The sequence below is a fragment of the Ascidiella aspersa genome, chromosome 8 (genome assembly GCF_963924565.1).
Source record: "Ascidiella aspersa chromosome 8, kaAscAspe10.2, whole genome shotgun sequence".
Taxonomy (NCBI): Eukaryota; Metazoa; Chordata; class Ascidiacea; order Phlebobranchia; family Ascidiidae; genus Ascidiella; species Ascidiella aspersa.
In genome coordinates, this window is record NC_139454.1 from 15,725,931 (window position 1) to 15,741,384 (window position 15,454).

The window sequence follows — 15,454 nt, forward strand, 5'->3', positions numbered from 1 at the left end:
GCCAAATCTAATTCGCAAAAATTGCTTAATAATGGTGTGAAATCAGACGCCACTGTTTTGAATTGAAAACAAAATATTGAATTAAAAACCATTGCCAACTATTGAAAACAAAAAAAACTAACTGAGGGCCGAATTTTTCCAGGGCCTAAGGCTATAGCCTTATTGGTTAATCCGGCCCTGCCTATGTTTTAAAACTTTCTATAATAGGCTACTGCCGCAACGTGTAGAGACTGTAGTATGTGATTGATAAGTTTATTCCAGAAGGACCTTTCTCATTCCATATCGGGCCACTTGCCAATTCCGCACCCCTAGACATCGTATTTTGCCTGGTGTCGCATTATACATGATTTAAACTTGTAGCGACACGTCATCACATTGTTATTTATCAAAGAAAATTCTTTGTTTTATCGCTGATCACCGTTTAATGTTTCGTCATGGAAAAATACTAAAAAAAACAGAAAGATTGTTTGTTTTTAAAAAAAACATTGCGGCAAAAGTTTGCAACGAAAGCTGTTTGACACCAATTTTATGCGTCAGAGCTGTATCTGATCTCACGCGCATCCGTTTCATAAAAATAACATATGTTTTAGAGCGCCGTCCAGCGCCGTGGTGTAAACAAAACTTATATTTTCGCAGCCTCGTGAAATGTACATTGCTTTTATTTGTCTGAAGCAGCCCTATGTTGCAGTCGCAATTTTTGACGTAGAAATTGTATTTTCACGTCAGAGATATGTATAGAAAAAGTTTTTTAGGTAACGCCCTTTGTCACGTGATTTTTTGTTAAATGTTGTAAGAATTGACTACGTAAATCCTTCCTCTTTCCACAGAAATTTTCTAACTGATTTTCGTCTATAAATAGTGTGCACAATCAATAAAGAATGCCCAATACGCAGACAACATAAGTCGAATGGTTGTTTTCTGAGCTATAAGGCTTAATACGAAGCAGAAGATGAACAATTCAATTTGAAGGCAGTATCTACCTTGTAGTTTGATACACCGAGGCAAAAAAGACATTTAATGATTCTCACAATCACCTACCTCTACAAACTCGACGTTTTCTCGACGCCCCATTTGTGAGATTAAAAATTACATTATTTTAAACTTTGTTGATGGAAAAAAAATGACAATATCAAAATGGTTTGAATATCATATTAAAAACATAGACTCAATTCAAAACTTCTGAAGACATTATTGGGCTCAGGGGTGGCAATATAACCTAACACAACTCTTTGCTCTTCTTGCATCGAGTCAAACCCCACCCGAGCCCACCCTTCATGCAGGGATGTCTGGCTTGTGTCATCCAAGCTTTTTGTATGTAGAAATGCATTACAAAGTTGTCTTCTGTTGAAAACTTTTTTTTCAATAACTAAAATGTTTTTAAAATTAAGTCTTTATTTTTGTTGAATGAAAATTGTAAAATAAATTACCAAAATTTCTCTGTACATACTGAATCAAAAATCGGTTTAATTTTACATATGGCCTAAACTTGTGTCGAAGTACTCAACAAGTCACAAGACAAAACAGAGAGTTATAGGTCATTATTTGATTTGATTGCAATGTGCTTCCTGCTGGTTGCGCGTTTGTAACTATGTCATGTATGAAAAAAAAATGTTTTGCTTTGTTTGAGCAGCCTCCATTTGTGAAAGTTTAGACACAGGTTATGTTTCTAGATTTTTCGTTTATTTGAAAAACAATTGGTTCCTACAGCATTGAGAGAATGTTTAAAACATCATAGTGTTCTTTTTATGTTGAGTTTTGATATACCTTTGATATGCACACATCCTAAACTAAGTTTCTCCTGATATTTTTACCTATTTTATTTTGCGTTGCTTTTTTAGGCTCACAAAATACTTTTCTAATGAACTGAAAGGCATTTTAGGTTGAACTTTATTTTCACAAACGGACGGCACAACACAATGAATTGATTTACCATAATTAACTAATGTTTCTTTTTAGGAGTTGATGGCTCGCAAGTTTCCGGGTTGTACGCGGAAAACAAACTTTGGCTGCTTTCTTGAGATTTACTTCGCTTTCTTTGTGTGGAAATTTCCCGCAAAGACCGTATCGTAGACCTGTGCGGCTGTTCCCCTGTAAGTCTGGAGTTGACGTCTTTCTTGGCGGCTTCCGAATATGAAGATAGGTCCTTTTTTGAACTGTTCGAGATTTGGATTGTCTTTTGACAGATCTGCAACTGTAGGCAGGTCTTTGAAGACGGCCTTTACAATCTTTAAGTGGATTGCCATTAGAAACAAAGAAGCACCAATTAACATCCACTGCCTGGTTGATAAATGCCTCATTTGCTTAATCGCTGACATTTTTTTTGAGGGCTTTAAAAGAGGTTAACTGCTTTTCATCTTTTTTTTTGAAAAAATTACTGTGTTTAAGAAGCGCTTTAAGCATTGTTCCCATCTCAGCAAGGGTCTCTTCCTCCGAGAGCAGTTCCAAATCTTCCTCAATTCGTTTCCAATTTTCCGAGAGTGCTTCGTTCAGTTCTGAAATTGCAATACCTGGCCTTGCTAGCCACTCCGTCGTGAATGGCTTAATGTGTTTGAAAATATAATCTTCCGACATGTTCATCGCCGGGATAGTTGCCATGCCGTAAGGCTAAAAAATGTGTTGATGAAGATGCTAATTTTATTCACCTTTAATCATATGAGCCTGACTTAAATAAACGTCACCATTACTGACTTATTTAAATATAACGAGCATGACAGAAAACGTTTTTTAAAGAAACAAAAAACATAAGTTTTCGTTTAAATTAAAACATCCCCAAATTTAATTAAAATATTTCGTCATAACTATCGTTCCGTGACCAGTTTAGCTATTCTTACAAAACGTGTTGCATTCTTACCTCTTTTCAATTTGGCAGTCGTCAGAGATGGTGGGTGTAAATTTTATCCAAAGAAATCGCCTTTGTTAAAGAATTAAACGGACAAAATATAAACTTATTTTAATAACTAGCGGTTTAAGTTTAGAATGTTTTTTGTGTTAAAATATTTTCGGGCGCTGGTCTAGAATCCTACCACAGTTCTAAAATCAAGGCACAAAATTTGAGTTAGAATGCGGGTTAGCGGTTGGGTGTGGGTGGGTCAAGTATTATTATATTCTTTATTTAATAATAATACTTGACCCACCTTAACCCAAACGCTAACCCGCACCCTAACCCAAATGGCGTTTCGTTGTGGTAGGATTGTAGACCAGCGCCTATTTTCGATATATTTTGGCATGTACATGTATAGTGAAATCAAGTGTGTGCTTTTGCGATGTTTGTCCCAATCCTACCACGTTTATGTCCCCGGGTTATATTGCTAACATATTAGTTACGGTCAGTATTTGGGTGAGGCAAGTATTATTATTATATTTGTTCTCCCATATTAATTGTTTGGGCGGTGTCCTACCACCGCGTTGAAACACTAATTGTTGCAACTCACAATATTTGGGTTAGGGTAACGGTAAGTGTTTGACTGAGGTTAGGGCAAATATTATTATATTAAATGTTAATTAATGTTGCGCAACTTAGCCAAAATATTAATGTTCGTTTGTGGCTACCACATTTATTAAATCAACGTATAATATTCGGGTTAGGGTACGAGTTTGGGTGTTTAATAATAATACATGTCCCACCTTGACCACGATCGCTAACCCAAAACATTTGCGTTGTGGTAAGATGCTAGACCAGCGTCTTTTTTATTTAATAATATTGCATAACCTACCAAAATAATGTTTTGTTGTTGTAAGGTTCTAGACCAGCGACATTTATTCTCCCATACTTAATTTCGTCGCTCTTTGATAATATACTGGAAGATGCCGACTGCATTATATAATTTTGAGACTGCCAAAGATTTATCCAATACTACGCGCTGGTCTAGAATCCTACCACAGCATTGAAACAATTAAAGCAAAGCACAATATTTGGGTTAGGGTAAGAGTTAGCTTTGGTTGTGATTGGGTCCAGTATTATTATAATCATTATTTATTAAAAATACTTGACCCACCCTTGCCCAAACGCTAACCCAAAGAATGTTCATTGTGGTAGGATTGTACACCAGGGCCCAATACTCTTGCTGCTATCCAAACCAACTACTTTCATTTTTTCACATCAGACGAGTAATATTTTAACCACAATAACGCCACACAAGCCTTCAAATAGCTGTGTGATTTTTATAGGAGGGTAAATCATGGAATAAAACAAAACTGGGAAATAAATTTAGCTTATAATACTTGACTAACCCAAACAATGTTTGTTGATTTAATAGTTGAACGCATCAATGTCTGACATAACAATTCTATAAACTATATTAGTGAGGATTTTTTTGCCAAGGTCCAAATAATTAGTTATCATCCAGTGTTATTTGGATTAGAGTGAAGGTTAACATTAAGATTATGGTGAGTCTTGATATACTTAATTCTTCCAGTTTGTGATTATGAAATCGATATTCTTAACCCCTTGTACTATTTTATGGAAGTAATTTTTCTATATTTTCTTTTTAGTCTCATAGAAAGTTTTCTGCGCCACGTCATGGATCTCTTGGCTTTCTACCGAGAAAGCGGTCTTCAAGGCACAGGGGCAAGGTGAAAGCCTTTCCTAGAGATGACCCTGCTAAACCATGCCATTTAACTGCTTTTATCAGTTATAAAGCTGGCATGACACACATTGTTCGGGAGGTTGACAGACCTGGATCAAGTAAGTAGGCTTCATTTTTATTTGTAGTAAACGTACCAATACAATAATGATACAGATTTAACTATGGATTTTGGTCATTATAAAGGGATAACATTCAATGCTAGATAAGTGCAACCCCTCGTTGACGCATTTAAGTCCTGTAAATTTGAAACGCTATACAATTGCAGTGTCAGAACAGCCTCTGATGTTCCAATCACAAACTGTATCAGCAAAATTAATGATGCTTAATCAAAAAATTTGCTGATATATGTTTTAAAGTCAGTGACAGGCGAGCTGCTAAATGAAACAACGTACATGAGCGGTGATTAGGCAATGGCAGCTATAAGCACCAGCGTCAGATGTCTTTTTTAATGCAAGGTGCAATGTTGCCGGTGTGACATTGTAGCAATAACGTTTTTAATTTTGATCAATATTTACTGAGATTTCAAAGAGGGAAGGACTAAAATCCTGGCGCTGTTCTCACTCAGCTGCGTCATAGCCAGACTTGGACAACTAGATAATTCTAGTTTTCTAATTCATTGAATTAGAGCAAAATGCGGCTAATTCTACTTCTAATCTAATTTGTGTATTGCTTGTTTGCTCTAATTCTAGTTCTAATCTAATTCGGATTTTACCAAAAATGCTACTTTGTCCAACGGCATTTTTAGTCTCTCAGTTCAAACACAGAATTTCAATTAAAATTTTCTGGTTGGAACGACTTGTATGTAACTTTTACAGGCTAAAAATTCATACAAATTAGCACACATATTTACCATTCACGTTCTTATAAGAATAAATTGTGATTAAATTAAATTGGTTGTAAAAGCTAAATGTGATACTTGTTCAAATTCTAGTTGAAATGATTTTTTAGGAATTCGGTAATTCTAATCTAATTTGAAAAAAACTCAAAACGGTCTAATTCTAATTTGGAAAAACTAAAATGCTCTTAATTTTAATTCTAATCTAATTTAAAAAAGCTGAAATAAATCTAGTTGTCCAAGTCTGGTCATAGCCGCGCATTTCGTGTAAAATCAACGTAAAATGTGGCCAACCTCAAAAATTTCACCCAAAGCATAAAACTTTGTTGTGCTAATGGTTGTCATTGTACTACATTTTCAGTCATGCAAATTTCAGAACTAATGTTGTTACATCTGCGCATTTCAAGCTGGAAAATTGTCTACCCTGCGCAAAATCCAAAGTTTCCAATCTGATGTAACGCGTATTTCAGATTCCCATATCACCAGGGTTGGGAAAAAAATAATCAAAATATGGCTTTTTCTTATTAGGCAGTTACACCCCGGTTTATTCTATACCGTCAACTTTTCTGTCTTGGTTTAAAAAAATTCCATGTTAATTGTATTATAAAAATAAACCTTGAAAAAATGCCAGTAAAAACATCTAAGTTTTAGAGCCAAAATTAATCTGCTATATTAAAGCCTCCATTAACATAAATGTTTAGTGTTTTTAATTAAAAAAAAAACACTTAGTGCTTGGAAAAAAGTTATGCCTGAATTCCACCCTCTCCTCCCCTAGAGTAGACATGCCACTGTAGGCTGGTGTAGTGAATTCCTTACGCTGTGATTTGACGGCCAGGGCTAACATATAAATACTGCATCTGTTGCATGGTGCTTTCAAGCCTCAAAACATACGGATTCTTGTTCCTACTAGTCAAAAATTTATTTAACTTGTAGACAAGAACTAATAATTTTTTTTCTTCCAGAGGTTAATAAGAAAGAGGTGGTTGAACCAGTTACTATTTTGGAAACCCCTCCAATGATTGTGGTTGGTGTGATTGGCTACATTCAGACACCACGTGGTCTGCGAACTCTGAAAACAATCTTTGCTGAACATCTTAGTGATGAGTGCAAACGTCGCTTTTATAAGAACTGGTGAGTAAATGTTGTGTAGTGTATTTAAATTTTTACTGGTGATGATAACCAAGACGGGCGGTCTGAATTTTGCATGCTGATTCGTCTTTAACTCTGAAGTTAAGTTAAGTAAAAAGTAAGTTATTTCTATAAGTTCTCAGAATAACTTTTACTGTAATACATTCCTTGCTCCTCTCAGTATGTTTACTGATGAGCCATGCAGCTTCAGGGTGAACAGTTGGGCTACACAAACATGCTAAACAATTAATTGTTTTGCATAAGACTGTGCCCACAAAATCCCTCTGGACCATTGTCTCCGCTCTGCTAAAAAAATGCAGATGAGGCATGGTCCAATCTGCAGATACCAAAGGTTGTGGTTTGATGACTTACCAGGTATTCATGCAAGAAGAAGGCATTTACCAAAGCTTGTCGTAAGTGGCAAGATGAAGATGGCAAGCGACAGATTGATAGAGATTTCAGTCAACTGAAGAAATACTGCAAAATCATCCGTGTGATTGCCCACACTCAGGTATGATATTTTTTATGCTTTGTGTGTATAATCACATATTTCATATGATGAGTTGCACTGACACCTCTTGTAGGAGCATCCTTTGTGGTGCATTGAACAGAAAATGCACTTACTGATGAATATTTTTATGTTATACTATATATTTTTGCGTTCTTTAATATTATTATAGTTAGTTTATTATCATTATTCAGATGAAGCTCCTTCCATTGAGACAGAAGAAATCCCATATCATGGAAATCCAAGTTAATGGAGGCACTGTTGCTGATAAGGTTGATTATGCTAGGGATCTCTTGGAAAAGCCATTCTCTGTGTCAAGTGTGTTCAATAAGGATGAGATGATTGACGTTATTGGTGTTAACAAGGGCCATGGAGAAAAGGGTACGACTATTTTCCAATAATGTTAAAGATTAATTAGTTTGTGCAATGCATGATGATGCGCATTGATTTGCCCTTGCCGGGGCAACCTGAATATGTTTCTGTTGAAACCAACAATGCTGCCTTCCTTCTGACATAAAAGCAGTATCCTATAATATCAGTTTTTTAGGAAGTAAAAAATTGGTTTGGATCTTAATATTTGTGACATTTACAGGAGTTACATCTCGTTGGCATACCAAGAAACTGCCTCGTAAGACACACAAGGGTCTTCGCAAAGTTGCTTGCATTGGGGCTTGGCATCCTGCCAGAGTTGCATATTCTGTTGCCAGATCTGGTATGTTAATTTTAATTTACTAACGCAAACCAAGGTGTTTTAAATCCATTAATGTTATGCACTGTTCAGTTGTGTGTGTTAGAATTCTGAATTTAACAATTCAAATTGTTACATTTATTCTGTGTCCAATGACCATGTAATGATAACAAACAATTTCTTTTCTTTTTTTTGGTTATTTAAGGTTTGCACCTGTAAAACGCAGTAAGAAAATTACAATTATGAATGGGTTGATTAACTAAAACAATAGAACCCTATATAGCACCAACAGTATTCTTCAACTTTTTTATCTGCCCATAGCTTAAATAAAACTCTTTGTTTGCACCTTAGCCTAATCAAAATTAATTGGAGCACTTTCTTAGCTTTTGTGTGGCTAGAATGTAAAGAAAAAGTAGGAAGGGCTACTAAGGGTATATTATGCTTTGATATTCTTGCAAAATATTGATAAATACTGTCTGTGGTAGTATTTAAGCTGTAGATTTATTATAAAAACGCAACTTGTTTCCACTAGGTCAAAAGGGCTACCACCATCGTACCGAGATCAACAAGAAGATTTACAGAATTGGAGCTGGCATTCACAAGGAGGGTGGAAAGCTTATAAAAAATAACGCATCCACTGAAACCGATCTGACCGACAAAAGTATTACACCGATGGTAAGGCAGGCACTTGAGAAAAATAGAAGTCTTCTATAAAACTAACATTTATTTTTAATAATAGGGTGGTTTTCCGCATTACGGTGAAGTCAAAAACGACTTTGTGATGATCAAAGGATGTTGTATTGGTCCCAAAAAGCGGGTTCTCACTCTGCGAAAGTCGCTCATTACCCACACAAAGCGCGTTGCTTTGGAGAAGATAAATTTGAAGTGGATCGATACCGCATCTAAATTCGGTCACGGTCGTTTCCAGACCCACGAGGAGAAGCGTGCCTTTATGGGCCCTCTAAAGAAGGATCGCCTTGCTGCAACATCGTAATCGTTTGTTTACGCACGTTGGCGCTATGGAGTCGTCACAATAAAATGGCCAACTTAATGATGAAACTTAGCGATAGCGAGCAGCTTAGAGTGTATATCAAATGGATACTTATTTCAATAATCTCCGGCAATCCAATATATTTTATGCATGAAGTTTGGGAAGTTTCCGTTAAATTAATGTTTCTTAAACTTTTTATCGCTAGTAGCACCCCTCAGAAATCACATAGTTTGCGGCATCCTAGAATGTCCCAATAAACTAAACTGGAAAAACGCACTTCAAACTCTACATAACGTAAGAAGTTATTATTTGATTTTTCCACTCTTTATCTTTACAAACCAATTGTATCTCTCAGCACCCCGGTTGAGAACGACTGCCCTTAAATGTATGTTGGTGAAGCTGCGGGAAATTTGCAAGCCTAGCTATATGGAGTACTAGTTACTGTTTAAACGAGGTTTTGAAACCGGATTGTTCAGCAAAAACTATATAAAATAGTTAAACGCCGATAACTTTTATCGTTTGTTTCTGTAAGATCTTCGAAAAAATCGTACTTCTGCTAAAACATGTTCACAACTTTACCCTAGTGTCCAACCCATGTGCATTATAACTTCTAACTAAACCATATTGTTCCGACTAAACATCCCTAATCTGTCAGAAAAAGTTATAGTTATATAGTCCATCAACCTAAAAACTATTAAAAATTAGTAGCCAAGCTGGCAAATCCATGATCGATTTCTTCCCGGTTAAGAACCACTACCTTAGGTAATCAGTTTTGTCTTGATTGTGAGTTTGTCATTGGACCGCGACTAGGAAATGGTTGCCGACCACCTCTGTTATAACGTACTCTCAACACATTCGCTTGATTTGGACATAAATTAAATTACTTCTGTGCAAATCCATTAAACTTTTTTTATCAAAAAAAAAATACTTACACGGCGGCGGAACAAGCCTAGTGGGTAGCCCTGCCACAATATGATGCGTTGGTTAATAAATTTATTATAATTTTACTTGGTGGTGGTTATCCCAGATGGAGTCTTCTCGTCCTTGTAGCCTAGACTAACTTGAAGTCACATGCTAAGCTGAGGCTATTTGTACCTTCTTCAAATAGCTTTAGTTTCGAGTATTGTACAGATCGTTAAAATCTGAAAGACAAACTGAAAAGGTACTTGAGTTGGCGCCTTTTTATGATGCACCTGCTACACGCGATTTTAGAGTAAAGCCCTTGGATTTAAAACTGTACTAGCTTGAATAGATATCAAGGTACTTAATACGGTCACTTAAAGTTGTAGAGGTTAACGAAGAGTATGAAAAGCATTTAAAATAAAATCTGAAATTTATAGTATGAGAACGAGAGTAGAATTAAAAAAAAACGGTATACGTCAAGTCGAATGTGAATTAATTTATATAATAAAAAAAACATTTTAAGAATTAATATCTCGAATATCCCGAATATACCATGCACGCAAGTTTGAAAAAATGCTTTTAATTGGATTAAGTTGGCGGAACTATGACTTGCGACAAAACCAGATTCCCCATGCACTGTAAATCAAAACCGTGGAAATTCCCACCAAAAAGGGCGGGCCCCCGAAAACACCCTAGGGTGGTATAGCAACACCTTTTTAAATCAGGGTGGATCTTTCCACCCTAATGTTTACCACTGATTCTGGTGGAAATTTCCACCAGAAAGGGCGGGCCTTCAGAAACACCCCTGGGTGGGGCAGCTACACCCTTTTATTTTTAGGTGTAGCTCTCCACCACAATGTCTACCACCAGCCTCGGTGGAAATTGCGCACACTTGCGTGGAATCAAACACCCATAATACCTTACACGCAATAAACAGCAACTATTTTCTAAAAACAAAATTAGTTTATTAAAATAGCAGAACATAAGCACTGAAATGAGAGAAGTTACAGTACCATTAAAAAAATGACATATAACAGCATGCTACCGTACAACAAGTGTCAACGAAGAACAAACAATATTAAAATTCACCACGTATTCTCAAGACAAATAATCCTGCACTGTCTATAATGTTCAAGCAACAGCATAAAAAAATAATAATACAATTATACTTTGGGAGCACCAATCTATCAATATTGTCAGAAAAGCTCGTAAGAAAATTAGTTCAACTTGGCAGCAAAAAGCAGCTTTAACCAAATTAGGATTTATATGCTAAAAATAATGGTGCATCACAAGGTAACCCTTTAGAAATCGGATTTACAGAATTATGATCTAGTTAGTATGTAAGCAAGTGCTTGCTTTTTTGAGTGGCTTAAGCAAATTATGTACAACAATAAACCAGACAGGAATGCAACATTTAAATCAGGGGTAGAAAACCTTATCTGTTGAGGCTTATAACATTTTCTAACGAATAAAGGTAAACAAAAGAACTGAAATCATAGACAAAAAGAACTGAAATCATAGACAGCATTGAAATACTCAATGATAATGGCACAGCAGCATTTTTTGGTACAAGCTATTTATGTATAGCGTCACAATAAAATAAAAATATGGTTAACAGAGTCCCTGTCCTGTTTGAGACCACAAGCATGTGAGACCAGACCTTATAGCATTTGGGTGTATCAGGAAGTTAATATTATAAATAACTTTGTTTCTTATGGAAGCCTAATTACACATTAGCTGAAAGAAAAGTAAGCTAATTACAAAGGTGGTGCTGTTTTAACAACATGAAGTGGGTTTAGAGGCCATTTAAAATACGCTGTACACTGGTGTTAACTCGTTCAATAGAAATTCCTAACAAACAGCTTAGTAGTTGCAAGGTTTTTGTGATAGGTTTAGGAAATGTAATGTTGAAGCACCAATAGCTTGACAAAAGTGCTTCCACACCCTCAACGATGTCTTCTGTGCAACACAAAGGTTGCCCATCAACATAGAGTGAAAAAACATTTTTGCTGCATACTCCAATAGGGTATGGAGTCTGGACATCCGGCAAGTCATTCTAAAAAAGTGGATGATTATTGATTAAACAACAAAAGTAAAATATATAAAGCAGTTATATGCATATAAAAAAAACCTCAATTAAAAACACAAGAATATACTTCTTAAAAACAACGTAATTTTTGGTAGGGTGTTATTAGATGCATAATAGCAAAAGAGGATATTAATATTCATAACTTATCACACATATTGATTGATTACTCACATCAGCAAAAATTACAAAATTGTCTGAACTTTCTTTTACAATTGTTGGCAATAGCACCAAGGTCTTTGTCAAGGAATCTAAATCAAAAGTTAATTAAATCAAATAAATTTGTTAAATATATTATGGATTGTTTTTTATATACTGTTTTACTTATTTTTATGAAACATACCTTTGTCAATCAATTGATGAAAAGACTTTGGTTTTACAAATTTTTGAAGATGTTCAAGTTTTTCACTCGTTTTTAGTTCATTCATTTTTTTAGAAATGTTTATTGTTAGTATGGTTTCAGCTTCCAAAATTAGCTACATAAAACAAGATTTATTACTTCGTTGAATATATAAGTAAATATGCATACCATTACTGTGCTGAAAAAATAAGATTTAAAACAAATTCTGGAAACTCAAATTAAATATACACAGAATTATACATACCATTACTGTGCTGTTCAGAGCAGGAAACTCTTTAATAATTTCAGAAATCGGATGATTCTGAAGGACCATTTTTCGTCTTATATTAAATGTCCGTTGCATCCTATCCTTAATAAGATCTGTGTTTGGAGTTGTTTTCTTTAACTCCCCCTTCATTACCAATATATGGCATTTTATGCTTTCTTCGTCTTCTAAAATATCTTCACCAAGCTAGAATTAAAACAAAAAAGTAAAAAATATGTGTTTTAACAAATATTTTTTGCGTTAATTTACCTTTTGTGTCTTGGGTCTTGGCGAAAAGAGTTCTTCTTCGTCACTCTTTCTTACCCCATATTTTATTTTCATTTTTTGTACTTGTGCATTAGAATGTAGAGGGCGACGCATGTCCTTTAGTCTCTGTCTTAAACTTCCAACCCATGTTCCCTAAATAACACAATGCATCAGAAAAATTTACCAGACTATATATATATATATATACCTAAAGAACAAAGACATACAATCGGTGATTTTGAATGTTTATCCTTTAGCACCGGGTACTTTCTGACAAGATCTAGCAGGATGTGACGAATTTGAATTGGTGCTGGATACCTGGAATTGCAAACCAATAAATGGGTCAAATAAATATAAATACTATTAAGAGCTTTAACATCACAGAAATTATATTACAGTAATAGGCTGCATTATTTTCTAACTATCATAAGAAAGAAGATGAAATATAAAACGCTATGCTTACATGTCATGTGTAGATATAGTGTCACACAGAACTTGAACAATTTTATTTCTAATGTTTTTCGGAATGTTTGTGGTTGAGGTGGCTGTAGCAAGTACCTCAACCACAAACTTTGGGAAATCCGGCAACTTAAAATTAATGAACCAGTCCTCTGTTGAAGAAACAGATAAATTGGCTGCACTGCTACTGCTTTCTATGGATGTTTCACACACAGATGTGTCTGAAAGACTACTTTCTCTTTGAAGATCACATTCTAAAAGTAACAAAACCAAGTTAGCACTGCAAAAATATTTGTTTTTACTTTGCATTCTTAAATGACAAATCACCAAGCAAATTAACTATAGTGGCCTGCTCAACACATTTTAATAGTCAACTAAAGCAGACATTATTTATATATACTGTATATATAATTATTAATATTATAGAAACATTTCAATCGGTAAATCAGGGTTGCTAGACAATTTCATAAAAACAATGGTTTATAGCCTTTCAAAGACTTTGAAATAAGGTCGCTTGACGTTTTATAATTTAAAAAAATAACAAAAAAAAATATAATTGCCATTGTCAAAAAAATAAAAAATAGTTCATTATTTTTAACGACACTTTTTAAATACATAACTTAGCGGACATCAAAAAATTAAAAAAACTTTTAAAAAGCAAAGTTTTTTTAATAACTATTTAAAATGCGATTCAATTCAACACATTTTAAAGATTCTATGGTGTGGCAACCCTGTAAACATATCAAAACTGTTACTGTAATTAATATTACTCACAGGTTACTTCATGCCTACGGTGCTTATTGTACTCTATTTATTTATATAGGAGCAGCAAAACGTACCTTGAACCAAAATTTTGCCTGACGAAGGCAAATCATTTTCCACATCAACCCAATCTTCAAATTGTTGATTATATATTTGCAATTTAAATAAAGAAATTGCAAACAATTTTGCTATAGATGATTCCAGTTTTGATGAATCACAGCTTATAATTCTTTTACTGTCTTTGTATGTAACGTGGTAACTTATTTTGTGGCAGACAACAATACAATTTTTTAACTACACCTGAAATATAATAAAACTCAAGGGTTTTATATGAGAACACAAACAAGCATAGTTAAAGTATAAATTTAGACGATTCTATGTCGTAACCTTACATGCAGTGATCCATTTATTAAGTATTGCTCTAAAGTATGGTGTGGAAGCTGCTCCTTTTTTAAAAAAACTACATCGTCTGTGCAGATCACTTCAAAACTTTGCATAGGTTTGTTAAATGACATGGATGTCAAAAAAATACCACAAACAATTAATTCATTATTTAAAAGTAAAAGGTAAACAATTTTAACAAACACTGGGATTTCATCAACAACATCAATAATACACACACTATTATTAGAATGAACTCTACCATTTAAAGAAACGCTTGACAACGTTAGTAAGTTTTTTGAGTCTATACCAGCACATTTGCTTGTGACAAACTTTTGCACATACATAGGAAGCTCAGAAACCTCAACAATTTGCCTTCCATAATATTGGTCATCTTCACAAAGACAAGTCTTCCCACTAAGTTCCCAACACTTCAACATTTGCACCCGTTTTGACACTGTTAAGGTTATATTCTTAAAGTTGCGACACCTTAAAGCCACATTTTTCACTCGGCGATGAAAGGATTCATATCGCATACACCAAAAATTCCTAAGAGGCCCAAACCTTAAAATCATCTCAGGATAATGTAAGAGAAAGTGAAACTTGGGAACAAGTATGTCAGGGCTTAATTTAAAACATGAATTGAGAAATTCATTGATTAAATGCTTTAGGTAGGGTATCCATTCTTTTTTAATGCTTGGTGCAATAACAATCTCCATTACTTGTGCTAGTAAAATATACAGCCCCCAAAATGGATCCTTTTCTGGAACACAGTTTGCCATAATAAAAGGAAGTAATCGAAACAAACACCAAGTTTCACTTGCACTTAAAGAAACCTTTCCATCACTGCGGACTACATCATTGGGTAAACATCTAGGTTTATTAGTTTTGTCAGTTGTTCCAAATTTAAATGATTTAATCAAAGAGTTTAGTTTGCTAAAAGAGCATATTCTTGATGTAGCAAAGTGCCTAAACATTGCTTTTAAAGTAGCTGGAATGACACCTTCCAAGCAGTCGTGCATCACATCCGGAGGAAGACAAAGCGTCACATGAAAACCACAAAGTTGATGCAATGGGCAATCCCCTCGTACTCCGTATACTTGTAACAATGTGTGATCATTGGAAACATCCTTTACGTATGTGTCATGAGTAGTCGGTGTACGAGATGTACACTCATAAGAATCAAATTTTGTTCTAAAATTTTTGTATGAACACATGCAATATCTTGATATCCGTCCACTGCTAAAACATCTTG

The 15,454-nt window shown here is 34.8% G+C and overlaps 2 protein-coding genes across 2 annotated transcripts; one reads left to right on the forward strand and one right to left on the reverse strand.

Moving 5' to 3' along the window:
- Positions 1-2,837: 2,837 nt before the first annotated feature.
- On the forward strand, positions 2,838-8,796 carry LOC146136303 (large ribosomal subunit protein uL3-like). Its single transcript, XM_083395074.1, has 8 exons — positions 2,838-2,881; positions 4,492-4,684; positions 6,384-6,552; positions 6,925-7,060; positions 7,252-7,438; positions 7,650-7,769; positions 8,278-8,420; positions 8,485-8,796. Exons 1-8 carry the CDS (start codon positions 2,879-2,881, stop codon positions 8,737-8,739), a joined length of 1,206 nt encoding a protein of 401 aa, XP_083251200.1. The 5' UTR covers positions 2,838-2,878; the 3' UTR covers positions 8,740-8,796.
- Positions 8,797-11,434: 2,638 nt separating this feature from the next.
- LOC146136304 (sterile alpha motif domain-containing protein 3-like) lies at positions 11,435-14,593 on the reverse strand. Its single transcript, XM_083396198.1, has 9 exons — positions 14,545-14,593; positions 13,896-14,006; positions 13,061-13,310; positions 12,825-12,915; positions 12,601-12,750; positions 12,331-12,537; positions 12,069-12,201; positions 11,879-11,976; positions 11,435-11,695 (listed from the first exon to the last, which is right to left on the reverse strand). The coding sequence occupies exons 1-9, from the start codon at positions 14,591-14,593 to the stop codon at positions 11,435-11,437; spliced, it is 1,350 nt and encodes a 449-aa protein (XP_083252324.1).
- Positions 14,594-15,454: the final 861 nt, after the last annotated feature.

What these genes read in the sequence shown, in the direction of transcription:
- LOC146136303 (XM_083395074.1), top strand. An exon ending in CGTCGCTTTTATAAGAACTG is followed by an intron (nt 6,553 to 6,924) that starts GTGAGTAAATGT and finishes ATGACTTACCAG; the next exon opens with GTATTCATGCAAGAAGAAGG. An exon ending in GTGTGATTGCCCACACTCAG is followed by an intron (nt 7,061 to 7,251) that starts GTATGATATTTT and finishes ATCATTATTCAG; the next exon opens with ATGAAGCTCCTTCCATTGAG.
- LOC146136304 (XM_083396198.1), bottom strand. Translation starts at nt 14,593, where the DNA reads ATGACCAATATTATGGAAGGCAAATTGTTGAGGTTTCTGAGCTTCCTA. An exon ending in AGGCAAAATTTTGGTTCAAG is followed by an intron (nt 13,311 to 13,895) that starts GTACGTTTTGCT and finishes TGTTACTTTTAG; the next exon opens with AATGTGATCTTCAAAGAGAA. An exon ending in AACATTCAAAATCACCGATT is followed by an intron (nt 12,751 to 12,824) that starts GTATGTCTTTGT and finishes TGTGTTATTTAG; the next exon opens with GGAACATGGGTTGGAAGTTT.